Source organism: Lactuca saligna, chromosome 2 (genome assembly GCF_052625555.1).
Source record: "Lactuca saligna cultivar CGN05327 chromosome 2, ASM5262555v1, whole genome shotgun sequence".
NCBI classification, from domain to species: domain Eukaryota; kingdom Viridiplantae; phylum Streptophyta; class Magnoliopsida; order Asterales; family Asteraceae; genus Lactuca; species Lactuca saligna.
The window spans coordinates 26,940,353-26,959,498 of NC_136418.1; the positions used below are offsets into that span (position 1 = coordinate 26,940,353).

Below are 19,146 nucleotides of genomic sequence, written 5' to 3' on the forward strand. Positions count from 1 at the left end.
CAACCTATGAATCCGTATAAATAAATGAGTTGGCGGGTCATATATGGGTTTATATTCCAAACCCGCCAACACATGACCCGCTAACCCGTGACCTGTATATTTAAATGGGTAGTGTTTGTGCTGACATATTTTGACCCGCCAACCCGCCAACCTGCGACACGTCAACCCGAACACGACACGATTGCCAGGCCTAATGCAATGCGTATCAATGAAACCCTTGTCATAAAGTAACACGACACACATGTTTGCGTGTCGTAACTTTAAATGTTTTTAGAATTATATATTTTTGATAGATTACTAATTTTTAAATTAAATAAAACATTAAAAGTCTCATAATACAATATAAAATACCATAAACACTAAAGATAACTCATTGCATTAATATGTCAAATACACATAATCATTCCAATAGTAAGTAAATGTAACACATTGCTAATATTTCATAATATTTAATATAGAAAATAAAACATGTACAACATTAAAAGAAACCCATGACTAAATTCTCATTTGGCAATCTCCTTTGACAATTTCTTTTCTAAGAGAATAACCTGAATGCATGAACTTTGAGAGGCAGCAGGGCATGGAAGGAGGTTGCTAGAGCTGTCAGAACCTGCATAGGGCAAATCGGTAACTTAACATGCAATACAATACAAGATGACATGATAGAGAAAAGAGAAAAGTGAATACACACCTGAAAGTTTGCACCTTCAAAAACCGGATCAAGGGTACTAAGGTCAAGCAACCAATCAACGAATAACTTGAAATATTGTCTGGGGTTGAATGATGTTTGCTTCTCCTCTGCATCCTTTTGAATGAATCTCACAGTCACTGCTAACACCTGTTGAAAAAAAATGTCAAATAATCTACTGTCCAACATATATAACTAATCACAAGTCTTGATTGTAATTCGCAATTCTAACCTTTGACAGAAGAGACAACTTTCTTACCCCATGGTCAACAGAGGAGAACTAGCCATATAAAGAAGAAGCAATTATGTTGATGAAAAGCATATATATATATATATATATATATATATATATATATATATATATATATATATATATATATATATATATATATATATATAGAAACAAGAGACTGACTATGAATGTTACAACTATGCATCACCTAATTTTCGTGTAATTTCTGGACTAATTTTCCTCTTTGATCCCTTCCTCCTACCAGAAATCATATTCGTCAAAAATCACAACTTCACTATAATTTATATAGGTAGCAACAAGAGACTAACTATGAATGTTATAATTATGCATTCATTATATATATATATATATATATATATATATATATATATATATATATATATATATATATATATATATATAGTAGGACTAAGAATCAAGACTGAAAAGAAAGTCGAGATGATGGTATACCTTTCTTGTTCTTCTAATTCCATATGTCATTTTAGCCAATAATTCTTCAAAGTTTGCTCCAGGGAAATCCTTTTATCTCAACTTCTTTTCTGGTGGCATCCTAGCACAATTCACACACTTTCTAAATGTTATTTTAGATAGTATCATAAGAAGGGTTTCCTTCAACTTCCTTTTTGGTGGCAATTAGGGTTTCCTTCAACTTCTCTCACTTTGTCCATAAGAAGGGATGATGGACTTACTTTCATCAAATCAACATTTACATTCTTGAACAAAACCTGAAAGGCCACAATAACAATAGTGAATATAGTATATTATCGGAATTGATGTGGTTACTAATTACATATATAGGACTAAAAGGATGAAAAAGCAACATACTAATATTTTTGGGATAATAAAAAAAATTAACAAAAGGGAGTCCATTCATGAAAAGGTAGTCATTTTCTTATGTGAACCTTGCCGAAACTGGTGGTCATTTTATTTACAAGGTCAAAAAGGTAGTCATTTTCTTATGTGAACCATGCCAATTTGGTCATTTCTGTGATTAGTCCTTCATGTTTTTGTTTATTATAGCATCTTGCTAGTTACTATCATTTTTTCTAATACAGCATTATGACTTCCACATTTTCTACATAAGACATTGTCCTTTGAAAAATCTACCCAACTACATCATTATACATTCGATCTTTTTTCTATTTAGGACATTGTTTTTCGAAAAATCTATCCAATTATAGAGGTGAAAATTGCTTTGTATTTTGACGATAATGCTATAATTGAGAAGTTTTAATTAAGTACAATAATGTAATAAAAAGAAACAGAGGTACAAGGCTATTATAATCTTTCATTCCTTTGATAAGATGGTTAGAAGCATAAATCCAAGACTCTGTGCATATTATCTTGATCCATGTTGAGTGCACCACTTAAAGCTCTCAGGAAAAAGGAAGCGTCAGCATGCCAAAGATGGAGCAAAATGCCACTAACAGAAGATTCTTTGAGTATCACAGGAAGAACACCCAACGAAACTTCATGTTGCATGTCATGAAATCATTTGAGGCTTAATGATGATCTCTTACATGTTATAGCGAAGGAGATGCATGTATGGTCTTTTGGTTTTTTTTTTTTTTATTAATTACTTTTAATAGTTTATTTTAATTAATGTGCTTTAAAATATTAATAACTTTTTTTAAGTACAAAATTACTCGTTCTTGCCATTAATATTTTTTTATTGTGTTTTTTAATAAATCGATCTATTATAATTTATTATATTCTAACTGAATATATGATTTGATTTTGTAAATTTATCGGTGTTGTTCTTTTATCTTAGTATTAGGAATAATCAATAATGGTGGACAATTACTAAATAACAAGATTATTGGTGTTGTGCTTTCATAATAACTGTTGAATTTGTTTTTAATTAACTTTTTAATATAGGTATGGAATATTTTTGTTCCGTTTACAGCCATTGATAAGCACAAACGTTCAATAAACATTGGAGCAGGTTTGTTAAGCAACGAATCAATAGAATCTTATCGTTGGTTGCTTGAAGCTTTTTTGAAAGCACATGGGAAACACCCTCAATTAGTGTTAACGGACCAAGATCCAGCGGTTCTACAGGCGGTAGAAGTAATATTTCCTAATTCTAATCACCGATTATGTATGTGGAACATTATGAAAATACTACAAGCTAAGGTGTGTATATTTAATTCATAGTTAACACATAACATGTTTTATTCAACAGTTTATGACATGCATTTACGATGCACTTTTGCGCATCATTTATTAACGACGCGCATTTATGACATGCATTTACGACGCACAGTTATGACACACAATGCGTATCTTAACTGGCCCTGTCATAAAGGAAGACGACATGCATTTATGTGTCGTAACCTTACGACGCGCGTGTTTATGACATGCAATGTAGGGCTGTCAATTCTCGACACGACCCGCGACACGACACGAAATAAATGAGTTTGGGTTGAGTTTTTCAACCCACCAACCCGCTAACCCGCCAACCTGTTTATTAAACGGGTCATATATGGGTTTCTCAAAAAATAAACGGGTTGACCCGCCAACCCGTTTATATTCTTAATAAAAAAGTTATTTTATTTTTAAATGTATTTATGTATCAAGTATAAATATTTAATAAGTATTATATAATATATACCATTGATTCATAGACAATTTGACTGTTTTGACATTTTGAGTCGTGGTGAATGGTCTAAGGTCGTAAGTCGTAACCTATAAGGCTAAGTCTGTAACATGTTTCTATGAATGTTTATAATTTTCATTTGGATGTTTAAGACTTAAATGTCTAAAATTCGAACCCACGAACCCAAATTTGACCCACAAACCAGCCAACCTATGAATCCGTATAAATAAATGAGTTGGCGGGTCATATATGGGTTTATATTCCAAACCCGCCAACACATGACCCGCTAACCCGTGACCTGTATATTTAAATGGGTAGTGTTTGTGCTGACATATTTTGACCCGCCAACCCGCCAACCTGCGACACGTCAACCCGAACACGACACGATTGCCAGGCCTAATGCAATGCGTATCAATGAAACCCTTGTCATAAAGTAACACGACACACATGTTTGCGTGTCGTAACTTTAAATGTTTTTAGAATTATATATTTTTGATAGATTACTAATTTTTAAATTAAATAAAACATTAAAAGTCTCATAATACAATATAAAATACCATAAACACTAAAGATAACTCATTGCATTAATATGTCAAATACACATAATCATTCCAATAGTAAGTAAATGTAACACATTGCTAATATTTCATAATATTTAATATAGAAAATAAAACATGTACAACATTAAAAGAAACCCATGACTAAATTCTCATTTGGCAATCTCCTTTGACAATTTCTTTTCTAAGAGAATAACCTGAATGCATGAACTTTGAGAGGCAGCAGGGCATGGAAGGAGGTTGCTAGAGCTGTCAGAACCTGCATAGGGCAAATCGGTAACTTAACATGCAATACAATACAAGATGACATGATAGAGAAAAGAGAAAAGTGAATACACACCTGAAAGTTTGCACCTTCAAAAACCGGATCAAGGGTACTAAGGTCAAGCAACCAATCAACGAATAACTTGAAATATTGTCTGGGGTTGAATGATGTTTGCTTCTCCTCTGCATCCTTTTGAATGAATCTCACAGTCACTGCTAACACCTGTTGAAAAAAAATGTCAAATAATCTACTGTCCAACATATATAACTAATCACAAGTCTTGATTGTAATTCGCAATTCTAACCTTTGACAGAAGAGACAACTTTCTTACCCCATGGTCAACAGAGGAGAACTAGCCATATAAAGAAGAAGCAATTATGTTGATGAAAAGCATATATATATATATATATATATATATATATATATATATATATATATATATATATATATATATATATATATATATATATATATATATATATATAGAAACAAGAGACTGACTATGAATGTTACAACTATGCATCACCTAATTTTCGTGTAATTTCTGGACTAATTTTCCTCTTTGATCCCTTCCTCCTACCAGAAATCATATTCGTCAAAAATCACAACTTCACTATAATTTATATAGGTAGCAACAAGAGACTAACTATGAATGTTATAATTATGCATTCATTATATATATATATATATATATATATATATATATATATATATATATATATATATAGTAGGACTAAGAATCAAGACTGAAAAGAAAGTCGAGATGATGGTATACCTTTCTTGTTCTTCTAATTCCATATGTCATTTTAGCCAATAATTCTTCAAAGTTTGCTCCAGGGAAATCCTTTTATCTCAACTTCTTTTCTGGTGGCATCCTAGCACAATTCACACACTTTCTAAATGTTATTTTAGATAGTATCATAAGAAGGGTTTCCTTCAACTTCCTTTTTGGTGGCAATTAGGGTTTCCTTCAACTTCTCTCACTTTGTCCATAAGAAGGGATGATGGACTTACTTTCATCAAATCAACATTTACATTCTTGAACAAAACCTGAAAGGCCACAATAACAATAGTGAATATAGTATATTATCGGAATTGATGTGGTTACTAATTACATATATAGGACTAAAAGGATGAAAAAGCAACATACTAATATTTTTGGGATAATAAAAAAAATTAACAAAAGGGAGTCCATTCATGAAAAGGTAGTCATTTTCTTATGTGAACCTTGCCGAAACTGGTGGTCATTTTATTTACAAGGTCAAAAAGGTAGTCATTTTCTTATGTGAACCATGCCAATTTGGTCATTTCTGTGATTAGTCCTTCATGTTTTTGTTTATTATAGCATCTTGCTAGTTACTATCATTTTTTCTAATACAGCATTATGACTTCCACATTTTCTACATAAGACATTGTCCTTTGAAAAATCTACCCAACTACATCATTATACATTCGATCTTTTTTCTATTTAGGACATTGTTTTTCGAAAAATCTATCCAATTATAGAGGTGAAAATTGCTTTGTATTTTGACGATAATGCTATAATTGAGAAGTTTTAATTAAGTACAATAATGTAATAAAAAGAAACAGAGGTACAAGGCTATTATAATCTTTCATTCCTTTGATAAGATGGTTAGAAGCATAAATCCAAGACTCTGTGCATATTATCTTGATCCATGTTGAGTGCACCACTTAAAGCTCTCAGGAAAAAGGAAGCGTCAGCATGCCAAAGATGGAGCAAAATGCCACTAACAGAAGATTCTTTGAGTATCACAGGAAGAACACCCAACGAAACTTCATGTTGCATGTCATGAAATCATTTGAGGCTTAATGATGATCTCTTACATGTTATAGCGAAGGAGATGCATGTATGGTCTTTTGGTTTTTTTTTTTTTTATTAATTACTTTTAATAGTTTATTTTAATTAATGTGCTTTAAAATATTAATAACTTTTTTTAAGTACAAAATTACTCGTTCTTGCCATTAATATTTTTTTATTGTGTTTTTTAATAAATCGATCTATTATAATTTATTATATTCTAACTGAATATATGATTTGATTTTGTAAATTTATCGGTGTTGTTCTTTTATCTTAGTATTAGGAATAATCAATAATGGTGGACAATTACTAAATAACAAGATTATTGGTGTTGTGCTTTCATAATAACTGTTGAATTTGTTTTTAATTAACTTTTTAATATAGGTATGGAATATTTTTGTTCCGTTTACAGCCATTGATAAGCACAAACGTTCAATAAACATTGGAGCAGGTTTGTTAAGCAACGAATCAATAGAATCTTATCGTTGGTTGCTTGAAGCTTTTTTGAAAGCACATGGGAAACACCCTCAATTAGTGTTAACGGACCAAGATCCAGCGGTTCTACAGGCGGTAGAAGTAATATTTCCTAATTCTAATCACCGATTATGTATGTGGAACATTATGAAAATACTACAAGCTAAGGTGTGTATATTTAATTCATAGTTAACACATAACATGTTTTATTCAACAGTTTATGACATGCATTTACGATGCACTTTTGCGCATCATTTATTAACGACGCGCATTTATGACATGCATTTACGACGCACAGTTATGACACACAATGCGTATCTTAACTGGCCCTGTCATAAAGGAAGACGACATGCATTTATGTGTCGTAACCTTACGACGCGCGTGTTTATGACATGCAATGTAGGGCTGTCAATTCTCGACACGACCCGCGACACGACACGAAATAAATGAGTTTGGGTTGAGTTTTTCAACCCACCAACCCGCTAACCCGCCAACCTGTTTATTAAACGGGTCATATATGGGTTTCTCAAAAAATAAACGGGTTGACCCGCCAACCCGTTTATATTCTTAATAAAAAAGTTATTTTATTTTTAAATGTATTTATGTATCAAGTATAAATATTTAATAAGTATTATATAATATATACCATTGATTCATAGACAATTTGACTGTTTTGACATTTTGAGTCGTGGTGAATGGTCTAAGGTCGTAAGTCGTAACCTATAAGGCTAAGTCTGTAACATGTTTCTATGAATGTTTATAATTTTCATTTGGATGTTTAAGACTTAAATGTCTAAAATTCGAACCCACGAACCCAAATTTGACCCACAAACCAGCCAACCTATGAATCCGTATAAATAAATGAGTTGGCGGGTCATATATGGGTTTATATTCCAAACCCGCCAACACATGACCCGCTAACCCGTGACCTGTATATTTAAATGGGTAGTGTTTGTGCTGACATATTTTGACCCGCCAACCCGCCAACCTGCGACACGTCAACCCGAACACGACACGATTGCCAGGCCTAATGCAATGCGTATCAATGAAACCCTTGTCATAAAGTAACACGACACACATGTTTGCGTGTCGTAACTTTAAATGTTTTTAGAATTATATATTTTTGATAGATTACTAATTTTTAAATTAAATAAAACATTAAAAGTCTCATAATACAATATAAAATACCATAAACACTAAAGATAACTCATTGCATTAATATGTCAAATACACATAATCATTCCAATAGTAAGTAAATGTAACACATTGCTAATATTTCATAATATTTAATATAGAAAATAAAACATGTACAACATTAAAAGAAACCCATGACTAAATTCTCATTTGGCAATCTCCTTTGATAATTTCTTTTCTAAGAGAATAACCTGAATGCATGAACTTTGAGAGGCAGCAGGGCATGGAAGGAGGTTGCTAGAGCTGTCAGAACCTGCATAGGGCAAATCGGTAACTTAACATGCAATACAATACAAGATGACATGATAGAGAAAAGAGAAAAGTGAATACACACCTGAAAGTTTGCACCTTCAAAAACCGGATCAAGGGTACTAAGGTCAAGCAACCAATCAACGAATAACTTGAAATATTGTCTGGGGTTGAATGATGTTTGCTTCTCCTCTGCATCCTTTTGAATAAATCTCACAGTCACTGCTAACACCTGTTGAAAAAAAAAATGTCAAATAATCTCCTGTCCAACATATATAACTAATCACAAGTCTTGATTGTAATTCGCAATTCTAACCTTTGACAGAAGAGACAACTTTCTTACCCCATGGTCAACAGAGGAGAACTAGCCATATAAAGAAGAAGCAATTATGTTGATGAAAAGCATATATATATATATATATATATATATATATATATATATATATATATATATATATATATATATATATATATATATATAGAGAGAGAGAGAGAGAGAGAGAGAAACAAGAGACTGACTATGAATGTTACAACTATGCATCACCTAATTTTCGTGTAATTTCTGGACTAATTTTCCTCTTTGATCCCTTCCTCCTACCAGAAATCATATTCGTCAAAAATCACAACTTCACTATAATTTATATAGGTAGCAACAAGAGACTAACTATGAATGTTATAATTATTCATTCATTATATATATATATATATATATATATATATATATATATATATATATATATATATATATATATATATATATATATAGTAGGACTAAGAATCAAGACTGAAAAGAAAGTCGAGATGATGGTATACCTTTCTTGTTCTTCTAATTCCATATGTCATTTTAGCCAATAATTCTTCAAAGTTTGCTCCAGGGAAATCCTTTTATCTCAACTTCTTTTCTGGTGGCATCCTAGCACAATTCACACACTTTCTAAATGTTATTTTAGATAGTATCATAAGAAGGGTTTCCTTCAACTTCCTTTTTGGTGGCAATTAGGGTTTCCTTCAACTTCTCTCACTTTGTCCATAAGAAGGGATGATGGACTTACTTTCATCAAATCAACATTTACATTCTTGAACAAAACCTGAAAGGCCACAATAACAATAGTGAATATAGTATATTATCAGAATTGATGTGGTTACTAATTACATATATAGGACTAAAAGGATGAAAAAGCAACATACTAATATTTTTGGGATAATAAAAAAAATTAACAAAAGGGAGTCCATTCATGAAAAGGTAGTCATTTTCTTATGTGAACCTTGCCGAAACTGGTGGTCATTTTATTTACAAGGTCAAAAAGGTAGTCATTTTCTTATGTGAACCATGCCAATTTGGTCATTTCTGTGATTAGTCCTTCATGTTTTTGTTTATTATAGCATCTTGCTAGTTACTATCATTTTTTCTAATACAGCATTATGACTTCCACATTTTCTACATAAGACATTGTCCTTTGAAAAATCTACCCAACTACATCATTATACATTCGATCTTTTTTCTATTTAGGACATTGTTTTTCGAAAAATCTATCCAATTATAGAGGTGAAAATTGCTTTGTATTTTGACGATAATGCTATAATTGAGAAGTTTTAATTAAGTACAATAATGTAATAAAAAGAAACAGAGGTACAAGGCTATTATAATCTTTCATTCCTTTGATAAGATGGTTAGAAGCATAAATCCAAGACTCTGTGCATATTATCTTGATCCATGTTGAGTGCACCACTTAAAGCTCTCAGGAAAAAGGAAGCGCCAGCATGCCAAAGATGGAGCAAAATGCCACTAACAGAAGATTCTTTGAGTATCACAGGAAGAACACCCAACGAAACTTCATGTTGCATGTCATGAAATCATTTGAGGCTTAATGATGATCTCTTACATGTTATAGCGAAGGAGATGCATGTATGGTCTTTTGGTTTTTTTTTTTTTTATTAATTACTTTTAATAGTTTATTTTAATTAATGTGCTTTAAAATATTAATAACTTTTTTTAAGTACAAAATTACTCGTTCTTGCCATTAATATTTTTTTATTGTGTTTTTTAATAAATCGATCTATTATAATTTATTATATTCTAACTGAATATATGATTTGATTTTGTAAATTTATCGGTGTTGTTCTTTTATCTTAGTATTAGGAATAATCAATAATGGTGGACAATTACTAAATAACAAGATTATTGGTGTTGTGCTTTCATAATAACTGTTGAATTTGTTTTTAATTAACTTTTTAATATAGGTATGGAATATTTTTGTTCCGTTTACAGCCATTGATAAGCACAAACGTTCAATAAACATTGGAGCAGGTTTGTTAAGCAACGAATCAATAGAATCTTATCGTTGGTTGCTTGAAGCTTTTTTGAAAGCACATGGGAAACACCCTCAATTAGTGTTAACGGACCAAGATCCAGCGGTTCTACAGGCGGTAGAAGTAATATTTCCTAATTCTAATCACCGATTATGTATGTGGAACATTATGAAAATACTACAAGCTAAGGTGTGTATATTTAATTCATAGTTAACACATAACATGTTTTATTCAATAGTTTATGACATGCATTTACGATGCACTTTTGCGCATCATTTATTAACGACGCGCATTTATGACATGCATTTACGACGCACAGTTATGACACACAATGCGTATCTTAACTGGCCCTGTCATAAAGGAAGACGACATGCATTTATGTGTCGTAACCTTACGACGCGCGTGTTTATGACATGCAATGTAGGGCTGTCAATTCTCGACACGACCCGCGACACGACACGAAATAAATGAGTTTGGGTTGAGTTTTTCAACCCACCAACCCGCTAACCCGCCAACCTGTTTATTAAACGGGTCATATATGGGTTTCTCAAAAAATAAACGGGTTGACCCGCCAACCCGTTTATATTCTTAATAAAAAAGTTATTTTATTTTTAAATGTATTTATGTATCAAGTATAAATATTTAATAAGTATTATATAATATATACCATTGATTCATAGACAATTTGACTGTTTTGACATTTTGAGTCGTGGTGAATGGTCTAAGGTCGTAAGTCGTAACCTATAAGGCTAAGTCTGTAACATGTTTCTATGAATGTTTATAATTTTCATTTGGATGTTTAAGACTTAAATGTCTAAAATTCGAACCCACGAACCCAAATTTGACCCACAAACCAGCCAACCTATGAATCCGTATAAATAAATGAGTTGGCGGGTCATATATGGGTTTATATTCCAAACCCGCCAACACATGACCCGCTAACCCGTGACCTGTATATTTAAATGGGTAGTGTTTGTGCTGACATATTTTGACCCGCCAACCCGCCAACCTGCGACACGTCAACCCGAACACGACACGATTGCCAGGCCTAATGCAATGCGTATCAATGAAACCCTTGTCATAAAGTAACACGACACACATGTTTGCGTGTCGTAACTTTAAATGTTTTTAGAATTATATATTTTTGATAGATTACTAATTTTTAAATTAAATAAAACATTAAAAGTCTCATAATACAATATAAAATACCATAAACACTAAAGATAACTCATTGCATTAATATGTCAAATACACATAATCATTCCAATAGTAAGTAAATGTAACACATTGCTAATATTTCATAATATTTAATATAGAAAATAAAACATGTACAACATTAAAAGAAACCCATGACTAAATTCTCATTTGGCAATCTCCTTTGACAATTTCTTTTCTAAGAGAATAACCTGAATGCATGAACTTTGAGAGGCAGCAGGGCATGGAAGGAGGTTGCTAGAGCTGTCAGAACCTGCATAGGGCAAATCGGTAACTTAACATGCAATACAATACAAGATGACATGATAGAGAAAAGAGAAAAGTGAATACACACCTGAAAGTTTGCACCTTCAAAAACCGGATCAAGGGTACTAAGGTCAAGCAACCAATCAACGAATAACTTGAAATATTGTCTGGGGTTGAATGATGTTTGCTTCTCCTCTGCATCCTTTTGAATGAATCTCACAGTCACTGCTAACACCTGTTGAAAAAAAAAATGTCAAATAATCTACTGTCCAACATATATAACTAATCACAAGTCTTGATTGTAATTCGCAATTCTAACCTTTGACAGAAGAGACAACTTTCTTACCCCATGGTCAACAGAGGAGAACTAGCCATATAAAGAAGAAGCAATTATGTTGATGAAAAGCATATATATATATATATATATATATATATATATATATATATATATATATATATATATATATATATATAGAGAGAGAGAGAGAGAGAGAAACAAGAGACTGACTATGAATGTTACAACTATGCATCACCTAATTTTCGTGTAATTTCTGGACTAATTTTCCTCTTTGATCCCTTCCTCCTACCAGAAATCATATTCGTCAAAAATCACAACTTCACTATAATTTATATAGGTAGCAACAAGAGACTAACTATGAATGTTATAATTATGCATTCATTATATATATATATATATATATATATATATATATATATATATATATATATATATATATATAGTAGGACTAAGAATCAAGACTGAAAAGAAAGTCGAGATGATGGTATACCTTTCTTGTTCTTCTAATTCCATATGTCATTTTAGCCAATAATTCTTCAAAGTTTGCTCCAGGGAAATCCTTTTATCTCAACTTCTTTTCTGGTGGCATCCTAGCACAATTCACACACTTTCTAAATGTTATTTTAGATAGTATCATAAGAAGGGTTTCCTTCAACTTCCTTTTTGGTGGCAATTAGGGTTTCCTTCAACTTCTCTCACTTTGTCCATAAGAAGGGATGATGGACTTACTTTCATCAAATCAACATTTACATTCTTGAACAAAACCTGAAAGGCCACAATAACAATAGTGAATATAGTATATTATCGGAATTGATGTGGTTACTAATTACATATATAGGACTAAAAGGATGAAAAAGCAACATACTAATATTTTTGGGATAATAAAAAAAATTAACAAAAGGGAGTCCATTCATGAAAAGGTAGTCATTTTCTTATGTGAACCTTGCCGAAACTGGTGGTCATTTTATTTACAAGGTCAAAAAGGTAGTCATTTTCTTATGTGAACCATGCCAATTTGGTCATTTCTGTGATTAGTCCTTCATGTTTTTGTTTATTATAGCATCTTGCTAGTTACTATCATTTTTTCTAATACAGCATTATGACTTCCACATTTTCTACATAAGACATTGTCCTTTGAAAAATCTACCCAACTACATCATTATACATTCGATCTTTTTTCTATTTAGGACATTGTTTTTCGAAAAATCTATCCAATTATAGAGGTGAAAATTGCTTTGTATTTTGACGATAATGCTATAATTGAGAAGTTTTAATTAAGTACAATAATGTAATAAAAAGAAACAGAGGTACAAGGCTATTATAATCTTTCATTCCTTTGATAAGATGGTTAGAAGCATAAATCCAAGACTCTGTGCATATTATCTTGATCCATGTTGAGTGCACCACTTAAAGCTCTCAGGAAAAAGGAAGCGTCAGCATGCCAAAGATGGAGCAAAATGCCACTAACAGAAGATTCTTTGAGTATCACAGGAAGAACACCCAACGAAACTTCATGTTGCATGTCATGAAATCATTTGAGGCTTAATGATGATCTCTTACATGTTATAGCGAAGGAGATGCATGTATGGTCTTTTGGTTTTTTTTTTTTTTTATTAATTACTTTTAATAGTTTATTTTAATTAATGTGCTTTAAAATATTAATAACTTTTTTTAAGTACAAAATTACTCGTTCTTGCCATTAATATTTTTTTATTGTGTTTTTTAATAAATCGATCTATTATAATTTATTATATTCTAACTGAATATATGATTTGATTTTGTAAATTTATCGGTGTTGTTCTTTTATCTTAGTATTAGGAATAATCAATAATGGTGGACAATTACTAAATAACAAGATTATTGGTGTTGTGCTTTCATATTAGTAACGTTTGATTAGTATTCAATTTGTGATTTTGTATAGCGTGTAAATGTTTTTAATAATTATTTATGAAGTTCGTTGGATTATTTATAAACATAAACATTGAATTAAATAAAAAAAATAATACACAAGGTGGGATGATTATTTTTATAATTCAACACAACCTACGAAACATGTTAAAAATTCATAATTTTTAAATTTCACTGGCCAAACAGCCTCTAAGAATGATGATTATCGCCAACGAAGCTTAAAACCACACCAAGATTGCAGCAATTCGAAGATCTCGAAGACATCTGAAAGCATTCCAAAAAAACTGGCATCGCATGTAATATGATCAACCTTTGTTTCCATGTAACTTGAGTTGTAAAAGGGTCAAAACCATATCAGGAATTACATCGCCGAAGATGTATTACGATATTAGACTATTTAGAGGGGTATAATGGTCAAAAGACAGCCCTGCGATGATGAATGATGATGTAAGGAATAATAATCAAGCAAGTACGATCACTAAATTAAGGGGCAAAAATGTCTCCATCGATGACCATATTTTGAGGGAACATTATCATAAACAATAACTTCCATGTTTATGGCATTATCCTAGGAACCGACAAACCTAGACACTAAAAGATATTAAATGTAAAATATGGTAAGATTCCATACGCTCGAGGAACCACCATATTCTATACCTTTTCCTGGAAAAGTCATCACGTTGACCTCAATCCACATCTACAGAGTTGCATATTATCCATTGTCTCTGCTCAATCTTTCTTTTGATTTAGTAGGATTTGTCAAGCATACCTTCAATGGCATCTTCTTCAACATTCTTCATTCAGCATAGCTACAAGTATGATGTGTTCTTGAGCTTTAGTGGTGAAGACACACGTAAAAGCTTTGTTGATCATCTTTATGTTGCTCTTCAACGTCAAGGAATTCACACTTACAAGGATGATGAAAGTCTGGAGAAAGGGAAAAAGATTAATGTTGAGCTCTTGAAATCCATTCAAGACTCAAAATTCTACATCATTATTTTCTCAAAGAACTACGTATCTTCCTCTTGGTGCTTGGATGAGCTTGTGAAGATAATGGAATGTCAAAAAAATCCCGAGCAGATTGCTTACCCTGTGTTCTACGATGTGGAGCCCTCTGAAATCCGTAAACAACTTGGGGGTGTTGGAAAAGCTTTTGCCAAACATAAAAAGAAAGGAGAAGTCAAGAAGTGGAAAGAGGTTCTGGAAGAAGCATCAAATCTGGCTGGGTGGGATTTGAGGAAAACTGATGATGGGTAATTCTTTTATCATGTTTCAGCAATATTATTCTTGTCTTTTCGGAAACTGTTATGCAAAAGTTTCATCAAAATTTGTTTTGTAAAACTATGATTGTAAGTTGTATGATATATCGTTACCTAATTATTCATGTGGGATATTCTACAGGCATGAAGCTAAACTCATCAATAAAATTGTTGAAAAGATTTCAGTGGAGTTACGTTTCAGTAATTTGAATGTTGATGAAAAATTAGTAGGCATGGAGAGCCGGATAAATGATATTGTTTCATCTTTGGAAACTGGTGCTGAAGATGTTCGTATCATTGGGATCAAGGGGATTGCAGGTGGTGGAAAGACCACTTTGGCTAGAGCTATTTTTGACAAAATACACTTTCAGTTTGAAGGCAAAAGTTTTGTTGAGAACGTGAGAGAAGTTGCAAAAGCCTCATTATCCGGGTTGCAATCGTTGCAAGAACAAGTACTTTCCAATGTTTTGAATGATAAAAGAATCACTGTAGGGAGTGTTCATGATGGTAAAAGCATGATGAAAAAGATGTTGAGTGGTAAAAAAGTTCTTCTTATTCTAGATGACGTGGATGATATAGACCAGATGGATGCATTAGCTGGTGGGGTTAATTGGTTGAAATCCGGAAGTAGAATTATCATTACTACAAGAGATGAACAAGTGCTTGTAGCATACAGAGTTATGTGGATTCATGATGTCAGCCTGTTATCACATAAAGAAGCAATTTGCCTCTTTAGTAGGTATGCATTTGGTAGAGATATTCCAATTCGAAGGTACAACGATCTATCTCTCAAAGTTGTACATTATGCTGCTGGTCTTCCCTTAACGATTAGAGTTTTGGGTTCATTTCTTTGTGGTAAAGATGAGCTTGAATGGAAAGATGCACTCAATAGACTAAAAACAATTCCATTGAAGGAAACTCAAGAAAAGTTGGAAATAAGTTATACCGGCCTCGAGGATGATTATAAGGAAATATTCCTGGATGTTGCATGCTTATTGAAAGGTTGGCTGAAAGACGATGCAATTAGAGCACTTGAAAGTTGTGGATTTCATGCTAGGAATGGCTTGAGAGTTATTGAGCAAAAATCTCTCATGACTATTTCTCCTTATCAAAGGTTAGGAATGCATGATCATATAGCAGAAATCGGCCGAAATATTGTTCGTCGTCTACATCCTGATGAGCCCCTTAGACATAGTAGATTGTGGATTCGAAAGGAGATTGAAGATGTATTGGCCAATGACTTGGTAAGGATGAAGCTTACTTACATTTGGAAAAACTTAACAAGCTTTCATTAGTTGGGGAAATGACTTACATGCCCAATTAAGTTTTCAAACAATTCAAAAAACTCAATAATGTGTTGTCTGTTCAAGAAAACCCAACAAAGTTAACTTTTGTCTAGAAAAACCAAACGAAGGTTCTAAACCGTTCAAAAAGTCCCAATCATTTTTTGTCTGTTCAAAATGTTAAATTCATTGGATTTTTTTGAACAGATAAAACATGCTTGAGTTTTTTCAAACGGTTTTAAAACATCGTTGGTTTTACAAGTCATTTTCCCAATACAATGATTTCCATAGAATTGAATAAATATGTAACATAGTTGAACTTTTTTATACAAATGTTAAGTTTGTTTGTTAGGTTTTTCTAAACAGACAAAACATGATTGGATTTTTTGAATGGTTTGGAAACTTTGTTAGCCTCGTAAGTCATTTTCCCTTCATTAGTTATGAGTTATGACCAAAGTTTCATGGTCACTAGCTATTCATGGATTACAGGTTACGGAAGCCACAAGAGCTCTAGCAACCAACACATTTCCATGGGGTAGAGAGAAGAACCTCCGTTCGAATAATATTCTTACAATTGGTTTCGAAAACATGAAGAAGCTTAGATTTCTTCACATGGTTTCTGAGACCCATGATTTGTTTACCAAGGTTAAAGTTGGCAGAAACTTCCCAAATGCCTTACGCTTTTTGTGTTGGCAAGGATATCCTCATTTCTGTTTACCAAGAACATTTCAAGCAGATAATCTGGTTTCACTAGAAATGCCTTACAGCAGAATGGAACAACTATGGGAAGAAGGAGAAGGAAAGGTAGAATGGTTGATTCTTTCTTTTGCCTAACTCATTTTACTTATATATATCTATTGGTTAATAGTAACTGCAATCTTATTGATGTTTTTTTTTTTTAATTTTCTTCCTTTTGATAGGTTCTTAATAACCTCAAATTCCTAGACTTCAGTTACTCAAAATTGAAGACCCTTGATTGTGGCTTACTTCCGAATCTGGAGAAGTTAAAACTTGAAAAATGTAAGCATTTGGTTGAACTTCACACCCCGATTGGATCTCTAAGAAGGCTTGTTTACTTAAACTTAAGTCATTGCCATGGACTCGATTATATTTCATTTGTCAAGCAGCTGGAATCACTTCAGGTTATTGATCTTAGTAGTTTATATCTAACGGAGTTAATTCTGCATGATTCATTTTACTACTATACATCCTATTGGTTGCTTTTTACTGCAATACTAATCTCTTTTTCTTTCTTTGCATATATATATGATAGGTCCTTCAAAACCTCAGATTCCTTGACTTCAGTCATTCGTATTTAATGATCCTTGATTGTGGCCTATTTCCCAATCTCGAGAAATTAAATCTTGGAAAATGTTATTATTTGGTAAACCCTCACACGCCCGTTGGATGTCTTAGAAGTCTTGTCTACTTAAACATAAATCATTGCAGGGGATTCGAATCTCTTTCATTTATCAAACAGCTGGAATCACTTCAAGTTCTTGATCTAAGTTATTTATATCTATCGAAGCTCCCAGATATACTTCCTGGGCACTACAACTATAGTTTATTGGAGCTTAACTTTTCAAGGAACGACTTCAAAGAACTACCCTCATCAATTGGAAATCTTCAAAACCTTGTTTGTCTAGACCTTAGTTGGTGTAAAAACCTCAAGAGTCTCCCACAAAGCATATGTAGTTTACGATGTCTAAAAGACTTTGACCTTGAAAGCTCTGCAATAAAGGAATTGCCGGAAGATCTTGGCCATATAGAATGTTTAGAATTGCTAAATTTAAGGTCTACACCTGTCAAATATCTCCCTAACAGCATTTGTAAGTTGAAACATCTGAAAACTCTGCTCCTTGCATATTGTAAGGTTCTAAAGAAGTTACCCGAGAATATTGGCCTATTAGAATCATTGGAGGAACTAAGTCTAGCGTTTTGCAAGATAAGAGATGTACCGAGTAGCATCTGTAAATTGACAAGTCTAAGAGAGTTTAACCTTCGCTACTGTGATCAACTAGAGAAACTGCCCGAGAAACTAGGTGAATTAACATGTTTAAAGAAGTTAAATGTACAAGGTACTGGTATAACTCATCTTCCGTATGGTATTTCTTCGTTGAAAAGTCTGAAAATCATTGGATTTGGATCAGAAGATTCATCTATATACAACTATGTCTCGAGAAGAAAAACGAATAACCCAAAACAAGTTCCCTCTACCATGCGTCACAGATGATTTTGAGAAGAACCATTATAAGTATAAAGTATCTCTGAAGCCACAAAGAACCTTTATACATAGTGATCACCATGATTTTTAATAATTGTGTTTCTGTATATTTTAATTGTGTTACACCACTTTGGATATACACTGTCCAAAATTTACATATCTCACCTTACATGACACGGTCCAAAATTTATAAGTCCCACATTACATCACTTTATATATGTCATCCAAAGTTTATAAATTCTACATTACATGACTTTGTATATACACCGTCCAAAGTTATATATATATATATATATATATATATA

The 19,146-nt window shown here is 32.5% G+C and overlaps 1 protein-coding gene across 1 annotated transcript; it reads left to right on the top strand.

Moving 5' to 3' along the window:
* Positions 1–14,849: 14,849 nt before the first annotated feature.
* Positions 14,850–18,940, top strand: LOC145028818 (TMV resistance protein N-like). The gene is made up of 5 exons (XM_078977547.1): positions 14,850–15,328; positions 15,477–16,578; positions 17,107–17,421; positions 17,538–17,683; positions 18,037–18,940. The coding sequence occupies exons 1-5, from the start codon at positions 14,850–14,852 to the stop codon at positions 18,848–18,850; spliced, it is 2,856 nt and encodes a 951-aa protein (XP_078833673.1). The 3' UTR covers positions 18,851–18,940.
* The last annotated feature ends 206 nt before the right edge of the window (positions 18,941–19,146 follow it).